General features: G+C 50.9%; 1 protein-coding gene across 18 annotated transcripts in view; it reads right to left on the bottom strand.

The window, feature by feature from the left end:
* Arrb1 (arrestin, beta 1) overlaps positions 1–22,560 on the bottom strand; it is a 72,058-nt gene that overhangs the window by 19,232 nt on the left and 30,266 nt on the right. For 8 of the 18 annotated variants that reach the window (XM_006229738.5, XM_039101664.2, XM_039101685.2 and 5 more), the window contains exons 2-5: positions 19,293–19,507; positions 5,420–5,450; positions 3,843–3,903; positions 232–276 (exon numbers count right to left, since the gene is read on the bottom strand). In XM_006229738.5, the coding sequence (XP_006229800.1) occupies positions 232–276; positions 3,843–3,903; positions 5,420–5,450; positions 19,293–19,471 (316 nt within the window). In that variant the 5' untranslated portion in view covers positions 19,472–19,507. 18 annotated transcript variants of the gene reach the window in all.

Raw genomic sequence — 22,560 nt, 5'->3', positions numbered from 1 at the left:
ACAGAAGCTCTTATACAGGGGACAAGAAGCAGGAGACCTCTGCACCAGAGGACATCAGAGTTCTGACTATGGTAAACGCACTGGTTCATTTAAGGAACCAGGAAAATGGACAGGGAGAAGCCATGAGATTAGCCGAGGTCCTGCTTAAGCATCAAGCAGTGTGCCAATGTCACTGGAGAGCAGGGGATGTGGAACATCTGGCATGCTGAGAGTCAGAGGGACACAGCTTACCTCGCCTTTCTTTGAGATACTCAGGATCCACCAGGACCACGCCATCTGGGGGAGAGAATGAATGGAGTCCCCATGTGTGTGACCTTCTCAACCTGAGTACCAACCACCCACTCAAACCCGAAGGTCATAAGACACACTGTCCGTTTGGGTGTGGCCCTCTGCAGGATGTGCACCTACTATCAGAGCCACTGACGGCTCTACAGGAGAACATGGCAACAGTCTCAGGCTGTAGAACAATGTTTCAAGGAACAGTATATTTATAACAATGTTTCACAGTATATGTGAGGTATATACTGCCTAGGGACATCATGGTGATTTTAGTTTGTGTAAGCACACTGTGTCCTCCACACAGTGACAAAACCACATAAGGACATTTCTCCGAATTGCCATCATTAAATGACTAATCTCGCTAAGGGGCTGGCTATGGTAAATGGCCTTGAGTCATGTTAGGCGAGCTTTGTAATAAACAGACACTCCACCAGGCTTTCGGATCAGCGAGATTTTCAGAGCTTCCTGAAACATGATGGGGAATTGGGGGGAGGCGGGAGAGGGGGCCTCTGATCAGTATCTGTCAGGGCAACAGATGGGCAGTGTGCGTCAATGTGCGCACGGGTAAATTTTGTCACGCATAGAAGTATTTGGACAGCCCCTGGCACGTTTGAGCACGAATGTTACGGTCTGAATCTGAAATGCCCTCCAAAGGCTGATGTATTGAAAGCTGATCTCCAAAGCAACAGTGTCTGCCTTTGGAAAACAACTGGCTCACAGGGCTCTACCACACCAGGGAATTCATAGCTTAATGGGTTCTGGAAGGTGGTGGGCACCGTAGGAGACGGGTCTAGTAGGAGGAAGAACGTCAATGCCTTGTATTTGGTTCTCAGTCCTTTCTTCCCTCTCTGCCTCCTGGTCATTGGGAAGGATGTAGCTTGCTTTCTCCACATGCTCCCGGTCACGGCATTCTGCCTCACTGCAGTGCCATAGCACTGAGCGACTGTGGGCTGAAAGCTCTAAAGCCCAAGTAAGTGAACATCTTGTCACAGCAATAAAATGACTCACGCACACTGGAGAAAATGGGATGAAGCCCAATGTCTCTCACAAGGGCTGTCCTTGGGAGCAGAGCATCTGGCAGGGCACAGAGAATCCATCTCAGCTGAGCACCCCAGGAGGTAGGAGCACCATCCAAGGGACCATGCAGGCACACACGCACCCACGCACGCATGCACACATGCACGCATGTACACACACCCACTCTAACACATACCCCACCCCTATGACTGATTACTCAAAGTATCTTAAGAAACAGTGAGGGTTGGGGATTTAGCTCAGTGGTAGAGCGCTTGCCTAGGAAGCGCAAGGCCCTGGGTTCGGTCCCCAGCTCCGGAAAAAAAAAAAAAAAGAACCAAGAAACAGTGAGGGCTGGAGGGATGGCTCAGCGGTTAAGAGCACTGACTGCTCTTCCAGAGGTCCTGAGTTCCATCCCCAGCAACCACATGGTGGCTCGCACCCATCTGTAATAGAGTCCGATGCCCTCTTCTGGTGTGTCTGAGGACAGCGACAGAGCACTCGTATAACATAAAATAAAGAAAGAAAGACAGTGAGTACTTTGGCCTCAGGTTACAGGGATATCCCAGTCCATCCTCAGGGTCACCCACCCCTCCATGCATGCTTTTCCATGACTGGGCACCTGGAGCTCAGTTGAGGGTAAATACAATGACCCAGTGAGGGCATTTGCCCCTTTCACCATTGCTTCCTCAATTGGGTGGAGGGGGATAACTTGGAGCCCGGCCCCACAGAATAAGGCAGGGTTGTTCACTAGATGACAGGAAAGCCAGAGGGGAAAGTTCAGCTCAGTAGCCTGAGAGCAATGAAGTGTAAAGGCCTGGAGGAGAGGACACTCAGAGCTGGTGCAAATACTCCATCAGCTAGGCACTGGGCCTTGGGTGCTGGGCCCAGGGCTAGCACCAGGTCCTTGCCCCAGAAGGGATGGTGGAGTGAAGGGAAGACAGGGCCAGTTCAGAGAGGGCAGTGTCATAGACAGAGGGCTTCTTACTGAGGCAAATGACCAAACCTGGACATTGGGTTCTCAGGTCTAGCAGGGAACCTGGCATGGAGTAGTACCCTCCAGTGCCAGTGTGTATGTGTTGGAGATCTGGTTCTCTCCTTTTCTCGGCTATCCACAGTCTCTTCTGTGGACTCGGATTATGAACACTGACCCACAAGAACTTTTGGGAAACCACTGCCTGAAGCTGGGCACAGGTGAAACCCAGGGAAACCCAGGGCCCAGGGCCTCAGAAAAGCCAGTTCTGGAGAAAACGCAAATGGTGGAACATCAGAAGACTTACACACTGCCCCCGGGACAAGGCTGGAGAGGAAGAGTAGGTGGTTCTGTCCCAGGTCCTAGAGGAAGGGGCCTGGATCAAAGCCAGCATCTTCAGTTTGCAGCCCCGTCAATACCCCAGGGGCTCAAGCCCCCGGGGCTTCTGCTTACATTCACCAAGGTCTTCTCTCCATGAGCCGACTCTGGCACTTCAAGGTTCCTCTTAGCCCGAGGACAGGGCACAAGAGCACGGCAGCATCTCTAAGGCAATTTCCTTTTTTTTTTTTTTAAAGATTCATTTATGTGTTACATATAAGCACGCGGGGTAGCTGTCTTCAGACACACCAGAAGAGGGCATCAGATCTCATTACAGATGGTTGTGAGCCACCAATGTGGTTGCAGGGATTTGAACTCAGGACCTCTGGAAGAGCAGTCAGTCTCTTAACCACTGAGCCATCTCTCCAGCCCTCTAAGACAATTTCTTCGGCCAGTTTCCTCAGGCCTCAGTTTGCATCATTGTGACTGCCCCCACCTCCTTTTTTGCCCATGACCATCTTTTTAAAAAATAACAACTGAACATCTCTGGCCCCGGTGTGTCCATCTGTAAACCAGATGACTCTGAACCTCCCAGTACAACATGAAAAGAGCCCGAGAGACCAATGTCTCTCTGTAGCGGCAGCTCTTCTGAGCACGGGCAATTTACTCCCACAGGGTCATTTAGCGCATTGTCATGACAGGGTGGTGGTAGGGGTAGTTCTGGTTTCTAATGGGTAGGGACCAAGGATGCTGGCAAACATCCTGCAATGTCCGGGCAGACAGATGCCACCAACTAAGAATAATCCAAACCAAGATGACAACAGTTCCAAGGGACAGAAACCCTGAACTCAGCCAACCCCTAGGGAGCCAATTGCCGCTGTGACACAGTGTCTCGGGCAGAGTCCTGTGTAGATGAGGGCAGCCTCTATTTCAGAAGTCCTGAGAAAGATTTCCCTAGGAGACAGCAGAGCCAGAGGCTAGAATTTTGACTCGCTAGCTTTGTAACCTGGAACAAGTCGCTAAGCCTCTCTGTGCCTCATTCTGTCGGGAAAGCATGAGTTATCGCCGCTGCACAGCAAGCCTTATGTAAGATACGCGGCTGCTGTTCTTCTCTGTCTTAGAGCAGTTGAAGGCCACTGTCTTGACTAGGGAAGAGCTGTCCAGAAACTGCTTCCTGAGCAGGAAGCCTTGCCCACCCATTCTGTGTGCCAGAGCTCTGGAGATGGGGCTCTCCCCTGGCCCACTGCCCAGCACTCACCCACGGGGTCCACCAGGTCAATGTGGTCCACAAAGTCCCGCTTTCCCAGGTAGACGGTGAGCTAGGGAGGAGAGGCACAACATTAGTGGCAGTGGAACCTCGGAACACAGGACCCCCACCCTGAAGCTAACGCTGACACTGACACACACACATCCCTAACCCTTACTGGAACCACAGCAAGATATGGCTCCTTGCCCCAAACCTAATATTAACAATAATAGACCTTTGAAATGTTTTAAACACCTCTGCCTCCCAAGCCCCTAGGAAAGAGTTGTTATTCCTCCCATTTTATAGACAAACACATTGAGGCCTAGGGAGTTCTTCAAGCCAAACACCACTGAGGAGTTGGGGGTAAAGCTGCAGGGGCAAAGCAGAACAAAACAGGAGAGTGGGGTATCCTGGCGAGGACTGGGGGGCAGGCAGACAAGCTGAGTGCTCTAGGCAGGGAGCCACTTACATGAGGATGCTGCCTCTGGGGCACTGAGGAACCAGGAAGTTAGCTTCCTACTCAGGAGCCAGACCGAGCTCCGCTGGCTTAAACTGAACTGGGAGCACCATTCTAGTTCTCAGCCTTCCCTCAGTCCTGGCCCCTGCATTCCGTCCAGTTTCTCAGGGGTGACCACATCAGCCTCCACCGGGGCCAGTCCACACAGTCCTCAGCCACACCTAAATGGAAATCTAACAGCTGTGCCTTTCTGAAAACCTTTTAGCCATTCCTCTGTGCCTGGTGGGGGTAAGGATGACAAATGGCTTTCATTCAAAGTACCAAATCTAATTGACTGGTCTGAGATGCCTGGGGCCCTGGATGGCCGAGGAATCCAAGATAAGATGGACCCCGGCTCAGCAGGAAAGGTTAAAGATGATTGGTGATGTCTGCTACGGACACCAAATGGAGACACGGAAGTAAACATGGTAGCCCAGGGTGTGTGCGCTGTGAAGCCCAGACACAGGACTCCTGCCATGGGCCCTGTGTCTTCCTCAACTCTGCTCCTTTTGCACACTTGGACACGCACTAGCCTGGGATGCCCTACACTTCCTGGGGTTTTATACTCCACCATAGAACTTCACTTTCCATTTGCCTAGAAGAACTGTGTCACCTGCAGAGGAAGCCATGGCTGACACACACACACCCAGGCAAGTTCCAGCCCAGCCCTGGCATAATAACTTCAGCGCTTCCTATTTGCTGAACAGAGAGTAAAACGGGGTACAGCCTGTGAAATAGATCCTCGGAAAGGAAAAGGGAAGCCCAGGCCCTGAGACCTCCTGAAGAAAAGAGGCACGAGGTGACACTATGACATCCCAACACCAGGGGACTCAATGGTGTCCCTGCAGCCAGCTTGTCCCTGTTTCTCACACTCACACTGATGTCCAATCCATCTCTCCCCAGCTGGGGCTCCCTGAAGTCCACACAGAAAGGTTCCAGCTCCCCTTCCGCCTTCCCATTAGGACTGAGGGCTCCTGAGGACAGAGCTGTGTCAGCCCCAGCTAGCAGTGCCGGGGAGGCTGTTTCCTTTCCTAATCCACAGAGGAGCCCAGGACATGGGACAGCGAGGAGTCCGCACACAGCACAGACTCACCTTTCCATTGGGGCTTGCCTTCTTGAACACTCTATGGAGAGAAAGAGAGGTGAAGCCAGGGTTAATGGATTCAGCCCAGCCAATCCCCTGCCTTGACTGTCATACAGGCGACTGTATTCAGGTGACTGCCAGCTGCCCGCAGGTCTCCTTCAGTCCTTCAGAGTAGGCTGGTGGAGTCTCAGGTCCACCCGGCTCACACACAGGAAAAATCGCAAGTGCCCGTATGGGCCCAGTGATCCAGCCTCACCTCTTCCTATGTCACCTCCCAGCAGGCAATCTTCCTTTCCTGTCATCTGCCTCACGGCTCTACAGCCCCTCTGTTCCCTATTCCACCAGATGATTCCTGCACAAGGCCTTTCTTTGCTCTGGAAGTTTTCTTACCCTACTCTCCTACCCTGGATGTTCTTCCCTAATAGCCACTGCCTTCAATGCCCGCTAGCTATCTCAAGTCCCCAAGTCCTTCTCCTGATTCATTCTTCTTTTCCTCTCAGTCCCCACCAAACACACACACACACACACACACACACACACACACACACACACACACACACACACACACACACACCTGCCACAAACTCTACTTCATGGCTCCTCTGTCTGCTCTGCCACAATGCCCACTCCACAGCATGGACTCTCTCCAGTCCGCAGGTGAATCCCAAACACAGGCAAGGGGGCGCAGCTTACATACGACCACACACAAGGGGGCGCACCTTACGTATGACCAATAGGTGCTAAATGATAACAGGTGGTGAAAGCTCAATAAATATTTGTTGAACAGATGAGTGCCTTGCACAAGAAAACTGGGGCTGCGGGGAGAGGATGCCTGCGCTCACACAGTAGAGCGCTGGGTTGTGAGGTCAGATGACAGTGCAGTCCCTGGATCTTGAAGAGTACCACTTACACAGCAACCGTTTTGCCCTCCCAGAACTAACTGTATCTGGGAGCCTGAGTCTCCTCACCTACAGCCTGTTATCCAGCCCAACCAGCCATTACTAGGGGGAGACAGAAGAAAAGTGAAAGAGACCAGGGGATGAGGAAATGTATTGAAAGAAGGAGGATGGGTGGGAAGGGAGGGAGGGACAGGTATAAAAAATAAAAACTGAACAAGAGCCAGAGGAAAGAGAACCAGGAGATAGAAAAGATGGGACAGACCCGAACCAGAAGGGAACAGCTACACCAGATCAGTGGAGCAGCCCCAATCCCTCCCAGTAGCTCCTCTGTAGGCATCTCGGCCTGTGACTCTGTGGGATCTCCACACCTAGGGGCGGCCTCGGCCTCCCCCTCCCTCCTGGGGCCTAGGGAATATTGATGGGTCTGTCTGAGCATTGCCTGCAAAGGAGAGCTTGACCCAGCATTCCCTCAGGCTCTCCCCTAGGGGCCCTGGCGCCTCTCCTTCTCATGAATATTTATCAGTGTTGGGAGTATGAAGATGCCACAATTGGCTGGGGTGTGATAATTGTTAAAGTAAGGGGGGAAATGCAGACCACCTAGTCTGAACCATCAACTCCACCACCATAGGAGCTCCATGAGTCTCCAGGAAGTGAAAAGCCTGTGAATTCCAGCTTTGCTCACCTCCAGGCGTTGGTAGCCTGGGCTCTGAGGGAGAAGGAAAGCCACTTCAGTGGCTGCTGGAAAGGATGAGGCACACCTAGGTCCAGGAGGAACAATATTCACCAAGCAGGGAGAGGAGGAAAGAGGGGGGAGGGGATGCTTTAATGAGCAGCTAATCATTCCTCATAGTAGAATAGATATATTCTAATTTCCACTTCACAGAGGGAAGCTCTTAACTGGAGGCTTCTTGTGACGCATTAACTTGCTCAGGGGCATGGCAAACAAGGGGCTAGGTCAGGACCCAGACCTGCTTTTGACCGCCATGCCTTAATCCAACCCACTGTTTCCTAAAACCGAAAAGACAGGAAGAACAGACAAGAGGGGAGGGGAAGAGCAATAAACGAATGGTGACTGGGGTGAGGGGCAGAATGCAGGAAGTACAGCCATCAGTGGGGAATGTCCTGCTACTGCCTTAGTCAGCACCCGAGGCCACCTCCTTCAGGAAGCCAGGACTCTTGTGGCTTCCTCAAACAACAGCAGCTGCCTCACTCTCTGAGTGTTGTTATTCCCCACTCGTTCCTGTAAGTACATTTCCCAGGACAATGCTGATCCTGGACAATCCCATTTCAAAGATGCAGAAATTGAGGCTCGAAGAGGTCACACTAGTCTGTCTCCGTAGTCCACGAGGCTCAGCCGGACCATTACATTTAGCCAAGCACCACCACTCAAAACTCCACCCACTTTTTGCCCCTAGCGCAAACAGAAATGAGACTCCTTTCTTGGCGTATTCTCAGTTTCCAAGACCCCACCTTTGCATACACCACACAGACCTCTTCTTGTAGCAGGCACCAATTTAACCTAAGACCACGATCCCAGCCAGCCTTGCAGGTCTGAGCAGCTGCATCTGCTTCACTCCCAGTACTGCCCCTGCCCCACAACCTCAGCCTCAGTCACAGCTGGGTCCCTCCAAAAGAGAAACACCAGCAGGGCGCCTTTTGATTAAGGTTCAAGATAGCTCAGGACAAAGAAGGGGAGGGGGTTTGCAATGAGGAGGCCAAAATCTCACGGGAAGGATGAGCCGGCAGGATGAGCTGGGGCCGGAGCGGGAAATGGGGACGCCATTGGAGCCTCAAGCCTGTCTCCACCGCTCCTTCTGGGGCTGCAGGTCCTCCTGGCTGCGAGGCTGTCTGTGCGGCTGCTCCATTGTCTCTGTGGACCAGCTCGCTCCGCTTACTCAGGGATTTTTCTGCTCCTCCATCCTTTGGGCTTGCATGTGACTCACACTCCAACCCTGTTTCTACCCTGCCTCTCCCTCAGCTTCCCGCTGCTAACTGACTGAATGGCCTAATTCCAAATTCCCAAGAGAGGAATCTGATTGGTCAGCTTTGATCAGGTATCCCACCCCCTGGTCCAATCACCTATGTCCGGGATGTAACCTGTGGTCCATAAAGCAGAAGCAAAAGAGCCTCTGGAGATCCTTATTGTCCAAGCCAGAGGTTGCAACTCGCTAGTTATTTAGGAAGACTATTTAAGATATTAGGGGACGGGGCGATGGCTGGGGATGAGTTTCCTGCTTCACAAGCATGAGGACACGAGCTTGGATGCTCAGTACCCACAGAAAAGATGGATATTACAGTGTGCACCTGTGACCTCCTCACTGGAGAGGAGTCCTGGGGGATTCTCTGACCACGTAGTATGGCCTACATAGAGAGCTCTAGGTTCAGAGAAAGCTCCATGTTGAGTGAGAGACCTTGTTTCAAAAAATAAGGTGAGGAATGAAAAGAAAGACACCCACAGTTGACCTCCAGCCTTCACATTCACACACACACACACACACACACACACACACACACGTGCACAAACACACATACACTACACACATGCACAGAGGGTTTGGCTTGGTTTGGGTTGGGTTGGGTTGGTTTTGAGGCAAGATCATACTGTATGTCCATGTCCGGGCTGAACTCACAACGGAGACCAGGCAAACATTCAGACTCCCAATGGTTCCCCTGCTCTGCTGGGATTAAAGTCAGTTATGCCTGACTATTTGGGGAGCTGTTGGTTTGTTCTTATCAAGACAGGGTCTCACTTTGTAGCTCAAGCTGTCCTGAAACTCACTATGTGGACCAGGCTGGCCTCTGCCTCCTAGCACTGCAATTAAAGGCATGTGCCACTACACCCGACTTTGTTTGTTTGTTTGTTTGTTTGTTTGTTTGTTTATTGGCTTTTAAAGAAATGGAATGAGCCGGATCATACCAAAACGTGCTACAGGCAAACAAAGATATAATAAGTAAGTCTTATGGGCACCAGTGTTGATTCCCTGAGGCTGGATCTGTGGGAATACCAAGCATCCCCCGTCTCATAGGGTTAAGCACCTGGGGCTTGTTCTGACAGATAAGATGGGAGTGCGAATGTCCCATGCCACATGCCACATCCAGCCAGATGCATGGAAGAAGCTGTACACGAGTCCCCAAGCCCTTCATACTCATTTTCTGTGGCTGCTATCACAAAGTTCCACCAAGTCAATGGCTTCAAACAACACAAATGTATAGTTCTGTGCTCCACGCATTCAGGGTGGGCCCCCTTGGGCTAAAATCGGGTCATCGAGGAGTCCTCAGCTCCTCCTGGAGGTTCTAGAGGCAAATCTGCTTTCTAGCTTCCAGAAGGTTCTTTCCGTCTCACAGACTCCTGCCTCCACCTTTAAAGCCAGCAAGAGAAGGCGGACTTCTCACTATACTGTATCACTCAGATCCACTCTCACTCTCCTTATAAAGACCACTGAGGGGACACTGGGCCCATTTGCATAATCCAGAATGATCTCTCTACTTTAAGAACAGCAGATTAGGGGCTGGGGATTTAGCTCAGTGGTAGAGCGCTTACCTAGGAAGCACAAGGCCCTGGGTTCAGTCCCCAGCTCCGAAAAAAAGAACCAAAAAAAAAAAAAAAAAAGAACAGCAGATTAGAAACTTGAAGCCCACCTCTACAGGCTCCAAGGGTTAGTGCCTGGGCATCCTGGGGAAGCAATGCTTTGCCTACCTCACCGTCTCGCTTCTGCAGCTAAACTCAGCAGTGATCTAGATTTTCTGCCATACGATAGCACAGACAGAGAGCCTTCAGACACACAATCTTAAAATTCGGAATCCTGAGGCCTGTGTTACTGCAGCAGACCAGCTGGAACCTAACACGGGGAATGCCTGCGTTAAACAGATCCTAAGACTCACGTGGGGAATTCGAGGGAACGGAATTGCCAAAACAACCTTGAAAAGAATAGGACGGAATTGGAAGGCTCAATTTCAAAACTTACTGCAAAGATACAGTGACTAAGAGGGCTGGAAGGGGCTGGAAGGGGCTGGAGAGATGGCTCAGCGGTTAAGAGCACCTGACTAGTCTTCCAGAGGTCCTGAGTTCAATTCCCAGCAACCACATGGTGGCTCACAACTATCTGTAAAGAGATCCGATGCCCTCTTCTGGTGTGTCTGAAGACAGCTACAGTGTACTTACATATAATAAACAAATAAATCTTTTTAAAAAAAGATCAAGTGATTAAGGTTGTATGGTACTGACACACAGACTTACAGATCAATAAATCATTAACAATACAGAAACAAACCCATCCCATACATTTGTGACAATTTATATTTATTTATATTCAAATTATAGCATTATATTTATAAATTTTTTGACAAGAGCTAAGGCAAGTTAGTGAAGAAAAATAACAACCTTCCATCTTCCCTTCCTTCCGTCTTCCCTTCCTTCCTTCCTTCCTTCCTTCCTTCCTTCCTTTCTGTTTATGTATCTCAAGCTGGTCTCAAGCTCCAGATCACATGCCCCAGCCTCTCAAGTGCTTGCATTATAGGTGTGAGCCACCACGCCAGCTAAAATAGTCTTTTCAACAAATGACAGTGGACCTAGATGTCTACATGCAAAGGAATGAGGTTAGATGTTTGTGAGCTGCTGAACTGGGTGATCTACATTGCACCATACACAAAAAGACTCAAAATGGACCAAGGACCCAAGCACAAAAGCTACTGCCGTGAAACTATTAAAGAAACTATTAAGTCTGTAAATCTTCATGACCTTGAGCTAGGCTATCACTTTTGTTATTGTTGTTTTGTTGTTGTTGTCTTTGTTTGCTGAGACAGGGATTTTCTGTGTAGCTCTGGCTGTCCTGGAACTCACTCTGTAGACCAGGCTGCCCTCGAACTCAGAGCTCCACCTACTTCTGCCTCCTGAGTGCTGGGATTAAAGGCATGTGCCGCTGCCACCCAGCAGGCAATAATTTCATAAATCGATGGCAAAAGCACAAGCAACTAAAGAAAGGGAAAATAAAATAAATATCTGGGCTAAAAGAGTTACTATCAAGAATATGAGACAGAGCCGAAGAGGTGGCTCAGTGGTTAGGAACACTTGCAGAGGACCTGAGTTTGGTTCTATCCATCCTGAGCTCACGATCATCTAGAACTTCAACTACAGGGAATCTAATACCCTCCGCTGGCCTTCAGGAGTACATGTGTGTGTGCGCGCATAAACCCACACACTCCAGTCAGTCAACCAATCAATCAACACTAACCTCATACCTACAAATAATGGCTCTAATAAAGAAGGACGGCATGACTCCAGCGACAAGAGTCTGGAGAAAGTGAAACCCTCGTGTTGGTAGGAACAACGCAGCAGACAGATACAATGGGATATTATTCAGCCACAAAATGGGAAGACGTACTGGTCCATGCTACAACATAATGAAGCCAGAAAGCATTATCCTCAGTTGATGAAGAGGCTGCATAATGTGTGATTCCACCTACCTGAAGTGTCTAGACTAAGCAAATTTATAGAGGTAGAAAGTAGATTCATAGGTGCTGGGTGCTGGGTACTGGGTGCCCAGAGCTAAGGGTTAGAGAAGGAAACGGGTGCCTATGGGTTCAGAGTTTCTGTAGGAAGTAATAACAACATTCTAGACTTAGACAGTTGTGACACAACTCTTTGGATACACTAAAAACCACAGATCTGTACACCAGGATGCAAATATTACAGTAAAAAATTTCATTTTAAAAACAGAGGAAAAAAACAGAGGAAGACAAGAGCTTGAAAGGAAATATGCCATAATAATAATAATAATAATAATAATAATAATAATAATAATGATAATGAGTGTAAGAAAACTCCACTTTTTTGTCCCTCTTTTTTTTCTGTATGGAATGCTGAGTGTAAACGAGTTCTGCCTCAGGCCTAATAGAAAGAACCATCTGGAAACAAATGGTAAGAGAAGTCAAGGCTAGTCAGGGTTCCTTTGTGAGGAGCCCTGGGATGTGTGTACGTTTACGTGTCATGCATGTGCAGGTGCACATGGGGAGGTTCCCCTACACTGTGTGAGTGTGTGTGTAGAGACCAGAGGAGAAGGTTGGGTCCATCCTCGGCCACCACTCCACCTTTATTTGGGAGGGGACAGTAACTCATCAAGCAGGCTAGGCTAGCTAGCCAGTCAGCCCCAGGAATCTCCTCCTTCTCTCCCTCCACCCCCAACCCCAACCCCATCCCCAGGGAATGGAGATGACAGATGCACCCCACCACCCCTGTATTTATTTCATATGTGTCCTGTGAATCAACTCAGGCCTCCACACTGGCAAAGCATGCATGTCACTGACACGTTAACCTCTGAATGCTAGGATGTCACAGTCTCTGTGCGGGACAATCCCGGTGGTTCCTGGGAACACTTCCAGGCTACAATGTTGCCATTGCAACTGCTGTCTCCAGAAAGCTTTCCCTGAGTTGCCAGCTCTACATCAACAAGTCCCCACTCACTGCAATGTAACAGTCCGCTTACTTCACTTTTGTAACAGAAATAAGAGTGGGGCTCCTATGGGCACTATTGCCAAGGGGGCCCTGGGGCACAGTGTGCTGCCTAAGGCAGAGCCAGGCTCAGGGAACCAATAAAAAGGAGGGCTATTGGATGGACATCACAGGATGGATTAGGCAAGCACAGGGATGCAGGTGGTACACCACTCCGCACTGGGAATAGGTTCTAGCTGTACTCTGCTCGGCTGCTGGGGCCAGTAGGCACTGGACTTAGAAAATGCTTCGTGGAGCAGGTCACAGCCACCAGGGTGAGTCTCAATCACAGCTGATATCCGGAACATGCCTCTGACCAGCTCTAACCAGAATACCTCATCTATTACCTGCTCTCCCGGTCCTGCCCATGCCAGATGTCAAGTCATTCACACATCCAGCACATGGACCGTGCCAATGAGAGACCTACTAAGAACAGCGGCTACCATCCACTCTGCTTTCCTGTATGCCCTGGCGGTGCTGAATAGTAAGCCACACATGTTATGTTAGTCCAACTTCAAGAGAGACTGCAGACTCAGAGATCCCCGAAACATGTCCAAAGCCTCCACAAGACAGTATCGGGAGGGTACAGATCCATCTGCGGGAGGTCGGGGGCACAGAACAGATCTTACTCCGTATCCAAAACCCCTACTGAAAGACTAGTGGTGAACATGGATCCCCTGAAGGAGCCAGGAAAGCAATAGGAACCACTTGTTCCTTTGTGAGTATTAGCAAAGAAATTCTCTTGATCCAGTGATGTGGGCAAACCTTTAGACAGTCATTCTTCAGCTGATATTAGAACCCACTCTACAACAGAACTCAGATGGTGCATCACAGACATCAACTGTTCCACCCACGGTCCTGCAAGGAGTAGCACTCTATTCCTGTTTACCCAGAAGGGATCTGAAGCAGAGACACACCAGTTTCCCACAAGCTACACGATCAGAAATGGCAGAGCTAGGGGCTGGTGACACAGCTCAGCTGCTGAGATGACTGGCCGCTCTTCTAGGAGACCTGGGATCCATTCCTAACACCCATATGGTAGCTCACGGTGAACTGTAACTCCAGTTTCAGGGGGTGTGATGCCTCTTCTGGTCTCTTTGGGTATTGGCCACTCGCATGGTTCACAGACAAACGTGCAGGCAGAATATGCATGCACATCAAATACAATGTTTTAAAAAGTAGAAACTGGAAAACTAGATCGTGATGTTTAGACATTTGGGGGCAGATCTCAGGCAGTGAGGAGGATCTCAAATTTCTGATTTCCCTACCTCTGCCTCCCAAGTTTTAGGATGACAGACATGTGGCAACAAAAGTCCTGGAAGGTTACATTGCTGTCTCAGGCTACATGGCTGTCTGGGGTGCGCAGCAGGTGGGGAAGCTTCAGTGTGTGTGTGTGTTGGGGGGTGTCAGTTTCCCTCACACGAAGGTGAAGGTGGCTGAGGTCCCTAGGTTTTTGAAAGATTCAGAGTAACTGGACGTAGCTGGTGAGTGTCCCCAGTGCCTGGGAAGACCCCAGAAGGTCAGGCTGAGCTAGAGGACAGTCCATCCTTCCTGGAGAGGCATGGATCATGTCTATGTACAACTGAGTCTTAACACCGGTAGACAGCTGTGAGGGGCCTTGAGTGCCGGCCCAAGACACTTGGAACATCCAGAAGGCAGTGGAGAGTCACAAACCATGGCAGTGAGAGAGTGGGAGAGGGTGAGAGGATGGTGGGTGACAGCTGAATTCTGGACAGACACACCCTTGAACTCGACCTCACCCCTACCTGTTTCCCTCTCCTCTCCCCAGCCCACCCCCTGCCCCTGTAGCAGTGCTGGTTCAGATGGGTGGGGTAGGGACCATGCAAGGGGGTATTACTTCTCAGCCACCGCCGCCCTACATTCTGACCCACTTTCCTGGGTGTGAGAACAGCCATCAGGGAGCAGGGAGGCGTGAGGAGCAGGTGGCAGCAGAGATCTGAGGACCTTACCATATTCTCCCTGGGCGGAGTTGTTTGTGCTGGGCTTGTCTGCCCGTGTGCTGGGAGGAAGTAGCAGAATGGAATGTCTCACGTGCTCAGCCCACCTGCTCCTCAGGTCAGCCCAGGGGGGAGACAGGAAATGTCACCTCGCTTCACAGACCTCCCCACTGTTGGGGAGGTGGGGTGGGCTGAGAGGTCACAGTACTGCCCTGGTGGAGAAACCAACGCCTGGGGGAAGCGGCTACTTGTGCTGGAGCCAGAAGACTGCTCAGACTTGCCACTGTGTCTCAGCCAGCCTGAAACAAGCATCCTGGGCTTCTGCCACCCTGGCTCCTGTCTCAGGCCTTCTTAAAACGTCACAAGAATGCCCCTGGGCCTGACACAGCCCCTGAACACAGAGTGATGGTCTGTAGGCCTGAGGGCTGGGGACCATGGATTCCTGGGATCCTGTAAGATGTCCCTGAAATTAGCCAGGCAGGGGAGCCTCCATCCCTTCTTTGTCCAAGGGACAGAGTCTAGCCCATCTTCTGGGAATCTATGTCACTGGAGATTGAAAAACCAAAGACTAAAGTGCACATTATTAAGCTGGCTGGCATCTGAACACGGCGGAGCCCACAGACAGTGCTGGGCCTACCCAGCTTTCCTGAAGGTTAGGTAGAGGCACAAAGGAAAGGCAACAAGAGAAAGGGTCTGGAAATTCAGGCAGGTGGACCTTACCTGACTCTACACTGTCTGAGGTTCCTTCCCCTGTAGCTAGAGTACAGGGAACCATCCACCCGACACCTGGGAATAACATGGAGTCTTAACACTTACTACAGATCCTTAAAGGGAGTGGGCATGGCTGGCAGTATACTTCCTATGGTTGTCATCTTACCCTGGTCCTACCAACACCCTCGGGTGGGAAGGTAACCATGCCACCAGGACAGAAGACTGTTAGAGAGACTCGTGTGCCAGCAGACCACTGACACAACAGCCCCCTTCAGAGAGCAAGCCCAGGTGCAATATTGGGTGATACTCTAAGTGAAGGAGACCCCTCTCTGCCAGTGCAGGAAGGTACCAAAACCCAGCAGCATGCAAGAACAAGAACACAGTCATGTGCACACACACACACTCACACACACCACATACACACATACTCCACTATGTACCTAAACACCTGCCTGCAAACACTATATATGTGTGTATACAGAATATACATACATCATAGTTACATACTACATACACACACATAACTAAATACATTCCTTCAGACACTATACACAACACACATACATATATACATACATATACACACACACTATAGAAGCACCTAAACATCTTCCTATATATACTATACACAAAACACACACACACAGAGAGAGAGAGAGAGAAAGAGAGAGAGAGAGAGAGAGCACAGAAACAAATACTAAACATTCTGTGCATGAACACGTGCATTACACACTCACCCATACCGTCCTTCCCTACAAGCACTATCCCATCCACACAAGGCGAAAGCACACATATACTCCCACAGTGGTCCTCACCCGGCCAAGGAGTAACTGCAACAATGACAGAGCCCAAAACGGGGCAGTCCTCTTGATGTCGCTTCCCCTTCTGGATGTCTCTCTCCCCATCCTCCATGGTCCACTCATCCCCACTCCTCAACACCAGCTTCCTCCTGAAAGCATCTCAACCCTCCTTCAGGACGCCTCAGTCTCAGCTGTTCCCTCTCAGGCACTGTGGTCAGTGCTGCCTCATGCCCAGCTGTGAGGAACTCTGCCCTTCCTAGAACCCACAGCAGCCAGCATTCTGCACGTTTCTATCAGCTGGGGCACCTCAGCTGCCACAGACACAGCTAATCTCAAGGCTTTCTCTCCAACCAGACCCTCCCACACATGCCCACCATTCTCGGGTCACTTCTACTAGTGTTCAGACAAGTCCCAAACAACTTCTCCCATGATGCCCTTCCCCACGCGTGTGCTCTGCCCTGCCCAGTGCAGCCCAGACGTGGCACAGAGGATACGCTCCATGCACTTTGCACGTCCTGGAATCGGGGAATAACCGATGCAATCCACGGAGGAAAACAGCTGCTTCCTGGCCAGGCAGAAGAGAAGCCTTACCCCATTTTGTAGCCACAAGCCTCAGCGGTGCCACAGTGTAAGCCCAGGAAAGACAGAACAGAGGCAAGGCCCCTCAGAGAGACCCAGAGCTGGGGGCTGAAGGCAGCAACAGCCAGGCCAGCCCTGCAGATGGCTCTCCCCAGCCCCAAATGAGGGTCAGTTACAAAGAAGAGGAAAAGGCGTTCCTGATATGCGTCCTGTTTCCTCTCCTCCTCTGGGCTTCTTGGGCTATAGAAGCGGATGTCTCCAGGCTGGCAGCACTTGACCTGCTCACAGCCAGCCAGTGGTGAGGGTCTCTCTGAGCCTTCCCCCACCTCAGCAGCACAGGCTATGCAGAGATGCGGAGATGCATTTCTTGAGTGACCCTCAAGTTTCCCTTCCTCGGCACAGGGAGCCTCTGCATTTTAATCTTTGTGGGTCACAGGCAGCACCTGACTCTACCATAAAGGCACCTCCTCCAGGAAGCCTTCCATCCCACTCTCACTTGCTGCAAGAAAGCCTCTAGCGTCCCCTGTCCTTGATTCTGTACCCATCTGCCCAACTCTTTACCTGCTGTGTGTGGGAGCTGGATTCTCTAGGTGTCGGGTCAAGGGAGGAGATGCCAAGGTTGGAGCTTATCTAATACATGGGATTCCTTGGACATAAGGACAAAATGCACCTGCTCTATCATATAGGAATCCTTCCTGAGGGAGAAGGTCAGGCCCAAACCAGAATCTCCCTGAGGGGAGTAGCCATGACTCCTCTATCAGACTGGATGCCCCTAAAGGTCAAAGGTCATGCCTCCATCCTCAGACAGGAGGACTGTGGCACTTGTGGGTGACAGCAAGTTCCAAGGAAGAGGAGCTGAGTTCTCCCATCACACCAGAATTCCTCTCCAGGCAGACAGGATGTGTGGAATCCTCTTCCATCAGATCAGCAGCTCTGAGAGGACATAGTCTCCGCATACGGCCCAAAATAGTTCCAAAATAGACCAGTTCAGACTAAGACACAGAGGTAGACTCCCTTCCAGGGAAGAATTAGAAGGAATCTTGCCCAGGTTCCCATGCCAACTTCTAGCCCACTCATCAACTGAACTGAAATTGTCATGTTGTACTTAAGACAGTCCAGTCAAGTGTCTGGGCAGAGGCTATCACCTGTTAATCAAGACCAGCAACTTCTGGGGGGATGGTGGCAATGGTGGGGAGGTGTCCCTGAAAAAAAGGGTGCCAATCAGACTATACACCCAGTTCTGGCCTTGGTGCCTCTGTGTGTCAGGTTCCAGTGGGAACGCCTCCATGGCCGGTAATACCACCTCCCTATCTCCGAATGATGCTGGCACCCACTCTGGCTACAGTGACTTGAAGCACTGGGTAGAGTGGACAGCAGGGGCCCATCCTAGGTTCCTCTTTAAAGGCAACACTGGCCTTCCCTTAGTGATGCCCCTGCCTCTGATCCAAGCAGCCTTCATGTCCTCCTCCCTCCCTCAGTTCCAGGGGTTGCTATTAACCAAGATCAGTGCACAGAGTGACTGCAACACCCCTTATGAACTCAGCCTCAAGTATCCCAAGAGCAAGCAATAGAAGTAAAGCCAAGGATCCCAGGCTACAGGGAGAAGTGGGGAGCCTACGCTTATGGGCAAGGTCTGAAATCAGACCTCAAGGTCAAGGCCCAAGCAGCCCAGAGGCAGCAGGACTGAATGTATGTTCAGTAAGGTGGCCAGACTCTGGTGATGATTTGAGCTTTTCTCACTCAGACATTATTACAAAACATGCTTCACCATTTACTACAGGCCGGCACTATTCTAAATACCACATTAGCTCATCTAACAGGCACCGAGAAGCCTGCACCTGTTATCATGCCCTTCCTACAAACGCCACTTGATATTCTTACTGTCTCCAACTAGAAACTAACACAGGTCACCCCAAGTAACGGAGTAAGTAAATGAGCAATGTAAGCAGTTTAAAAGTCAAAAGGAGAGCCTGGGAGATGGCACAGAAGGCAAGGGTGCTTGTTGGCAAGGTTGGATCCCACATGGATGAAAGAAAAACCTGACTCCCCAAGTTATCCTCACCTCCATATGTCTCTCTGTCTGTCTGTCTCTCTGTCTGTCTCTCTGTCTCTCTGTCTCTCTGTCTCTCTCTCTCTCTCTCTCTCTCTCTCTCTCTCTCTCTCTCTCTCTCTCTCAAGAAGGAGAAGCTGAAGCCAGAGAAGGGAAGAGAAAGCCACCACAGTCCCTCAGGTGGTTGAAGGCAGGTCCAGCCTGCCAGACTCCAGCCTCCGCTCCTCCCCTTGCTGGCTTTACTGTTCACTGTACTCTCAGGAGGCCAGGGAGGTCAGAGGACCTGGAGGGGATGGCTTGTCCCTTTGTAGGGAGCACTGATTCCTGGGTGAGTGAGGACCTCCAAGGGGAGCACCTACCCACACTTCCCTGTTGGCATGATCGCTTTGCCTGGTTACCTCAGTCCATGGGAGCGTCTTGGAGCTACACCCTCGTCTTGTTCGTTTGTTTCTTTGTTGACCACAGTCTCCTTAGGTAGCCCAGGCTGGGCTTGAACTCGAGATCTTCCTGTCTCATGATGAACCCAGGTAACACTATTATGAAGGAGCAGAGGGCACCGGCAGGATGTCCATGGCATCCTGTCTATGGCATCGAAGTCGTGCTATTCAGCTGCCTGGAATGTGACAAGGTTGGGCTCTATAGGACATGTGACAAGGTTGGGCTCTATAGGTGACCATAAAACTAACAGCAGCACAGCAAACAGACTTGTCAGGTGGTCTTGGGCAGGTCCAAGTCCCTCTTGGCTTCAGCTAGACGGGGGCTCTCAATGGAGTCACATGACCTCCCAAGGAGCCTGGAGAGCTGATGAGATAATAGAAATAGGTTCTGGGAAGACTACCAAAGCCCCCAGAACCAAAGATCCTTAGGAGAACATGGCTGAATTATCAAGACCTTTTAAAAATGCCTTCCATTACTCTTAAGAATACAGAGGCTGGGAGTGAGGTGGGTGCCATGGAACTGGGCAAGAATGGCTTCCTGAGCCCCCTGAGGCAGAGCAGGGAGGAACATTCAGAAACACCTCCAAAGGGGTTGGGGATTTAGCTCAGTGGTAGAGTGCTTGCCTAGGAAGCGCAAGGCCCTGGGTTCGGTCCCCAGCTCCGAAAAAAAAGAACCAAAAAAAAAAAAGAAAAGAAACACCTCCAAAACTGCTCTCTAGACTTGGTAATAAGCACTCTCACATCCTCTGTAAACCTTCAATCAACTCGCCAGTTTCCCTTCCTTTGTTCCCAGAGGGGTGGTGAGAAGTCAGCCAGGAGGAAACACACTGACCCCTCAACCACTAGTTTGTCCAAAGCAGCACACCCCAGAACAAGCTCTACCATCCCAGCCTCAGGACCCACCATTTGACTTCAATCCCTCAGACAGCTACATGGGGTGCCAGTATCAACGAATGTAGAGGAAACTAGGGGAAAGGCTGAAATCTCTACCCAGCACTGTCTCACGGGGCACCTCACCTCACCTGTCCTCATCTGGGTCACAGGAATAAGTAAACGGATGTCTTCCTGCAGTGGGCAAACAAGCGAGGGAAATGATACACCAGGGCTCTGTGCACAGAGAAGAATGAAGCATTGGGTGACAGTGCCCTCAGGGAAGAGGGGAAAACCAATGTAAATAATCTTACATGAGAACAGCAGTCAGGCAGTGTGTGGTAGTGGCTCCCACCCTTAACACCAGCACTCGGGAGGCAGAGGCAGGCAAAGCTCTGAGTTCGAGGCTGGCCTAGTCTACAGAGTGAGTTTCAGGACAGCCAGGGCTACACAGAGAAACCCTGACTCAAAAAACAAGCAAACAAACAACAAAGGACTAGCATCCAGGAAAGCCCACTGTCACCCAGTCCTTGCTGGTAACTCCCTGTGTGCCCAGCACATCTCCTAGCTGCACTCGTGTGCACTGGTTCAACCCGTGGAGGACCACTTGTGGCTAAGATGGGCTGCGGCTATGTGGTTTCAATGTCACAGTTCTACCAGACTCCAGGGTCCCCACTCTCCAGTACTTTTGCCAAACTTTCTCTGTTCTGCCTCAACTATGGTGGCACTGAGAAGCAGAGGGGTCTGCTAGACACTATCCATATGTGATGGGCAAAGTCCAGTCCAGCCACTAGCCCCACAAAGGCACCAGAGAAGGGTTGCCAAGAGGAAGGAAGGCAGTAATTCCAGAGTGACATGGGGGTGGGCGGGGTTGTCTAAAAGTTATAGAAGACAAGCTGCACCTAACCTGGGAGACATTGAAAGGCAGTGTTGAAAGAGAGGACATTAAGGATTGCCTCTGCAATTGACACCTGAATACAACAGAAGACACATCCACAGCCCATTCAAAGTCATTCTTGTTCCATTCTCTCGCGCGCCCATAATGGTGTTAACACGCACACGCACACTCATGCATAAACATAGATGAATGAGGGAAATGAGGCTCGGTGACCGCAGATAAGAAGGCCAGCCAGAGCAAGCCAAGAGCGGTTCAAGGCCGGTTGGAACCCAGCTGAGATTCAGTCTGTTATGGGAGGCAGGGGGTTGTGCTTCTTTATGAAACTCCCCACTTTCAGTCCTGCTGGTCCCTGGCCCTCCTCTCCCCTTCACCACACCCCATGCACATATGTGCACTCAGCCAGGCCCTGGGGCCCGATCAGAAGGGACCCACCCTAGGAGGGACGGCCAGCAGAGCTGAGCTGCACGTCTCTGCAAGAGTCAAGGATGAATCCTCACTCTGGGCCTCTGAGTCCTGATAACCTCGACCTCCCTGCTGTAAATCTGCTCTCCCATCAACTGCACAGGGCCGCCAGTCTCTCCCATCTCCTTCCTCTGCCCCTCACCCTCCCCAGGGTGCTGTTAGCTCAGCCTTTCCCATCAGTGGCTCAGGAATGATGGGAAGTGCTTCTGGCCAGGAACTGAGAGGAGGCTGCTCTGGGGAGGGAGGAGAGGGGACATCCTTGGGGGCCAAGGATCAAGTCTGTGTATCCTGAGTCCCAGGCAGCCGGGAGCACTGAGGCCTTATAGATGGAGAGACAGAAACTCGGAGAGAAGAGAACAGAGAAGTATCTGGGATTGGTTGGCATGTCACAGGTACCTTGCGAGATACATTTAGCAGGCTGAACTAAGTACCATATCCTAATCCTGAGGTATGATGGGGGGACTCCACACCTGTGGTCTGACTAGTTAAGAATCTTGCATGGGGAAAGCCTCCTGAATTATGTGGGTGGCCCTACAGCGATTGCTAGGTCAGAGAGAAATGACAGGTTTAGAGTCACTGGAAGATCCTCTGCTGCTGGCAGTTAACATGGAGGGTAAGGCCAGGAGCCATGGAACACAGGCAGCGTCTAGAAACCAGTGAAGACAGGGATGGCATTCTCCCCTTGCGTCTCCAGTAGGGACGCAGTCCTGCTGACCCACCTTAGGACTATTGACCTCCGGAACCTTAACAGAAGAAGCCTTGACTCTACTTAAGCGGCTCAGTGTGTATTTCAGGTGAAGCAACAGCAAGGCTGAGAGAAAAGCTGACTCAGGTGGGTCCTGTATATCACACACCACACTGGCTGCTAGGTATACTCATTCCGAGTACAAGCTGACCTAGCCATCCTCCTAGATTCTCCTGGAAGTCGGGTAGAATCCGCTCCTCTTCTAAAGCAACGGTGTCTAGGGCATTTGAGAAGGAAAAGACCCAGACCAGGGT

This window comes from Rattus norvegicus, chromosome 1 (assembly GCF_036323735.1).
Source record: "Rattus norvegicus strain BN/NHsdMcwi chromosome 1, GRCr8, whole genome shotgun sequence".
Classification (NCBI taxonomy): Eukaryota; Metazoa; Chordata; class Mammalia; order Rodentia; family Muridae; genus Rattus; species Rattus norvegicus.
The sequence above is the reverse complement of the archived record's forward strand: the minus strand, read 5'-3'. Positions and strand labels throughout refer to the sequence as shown.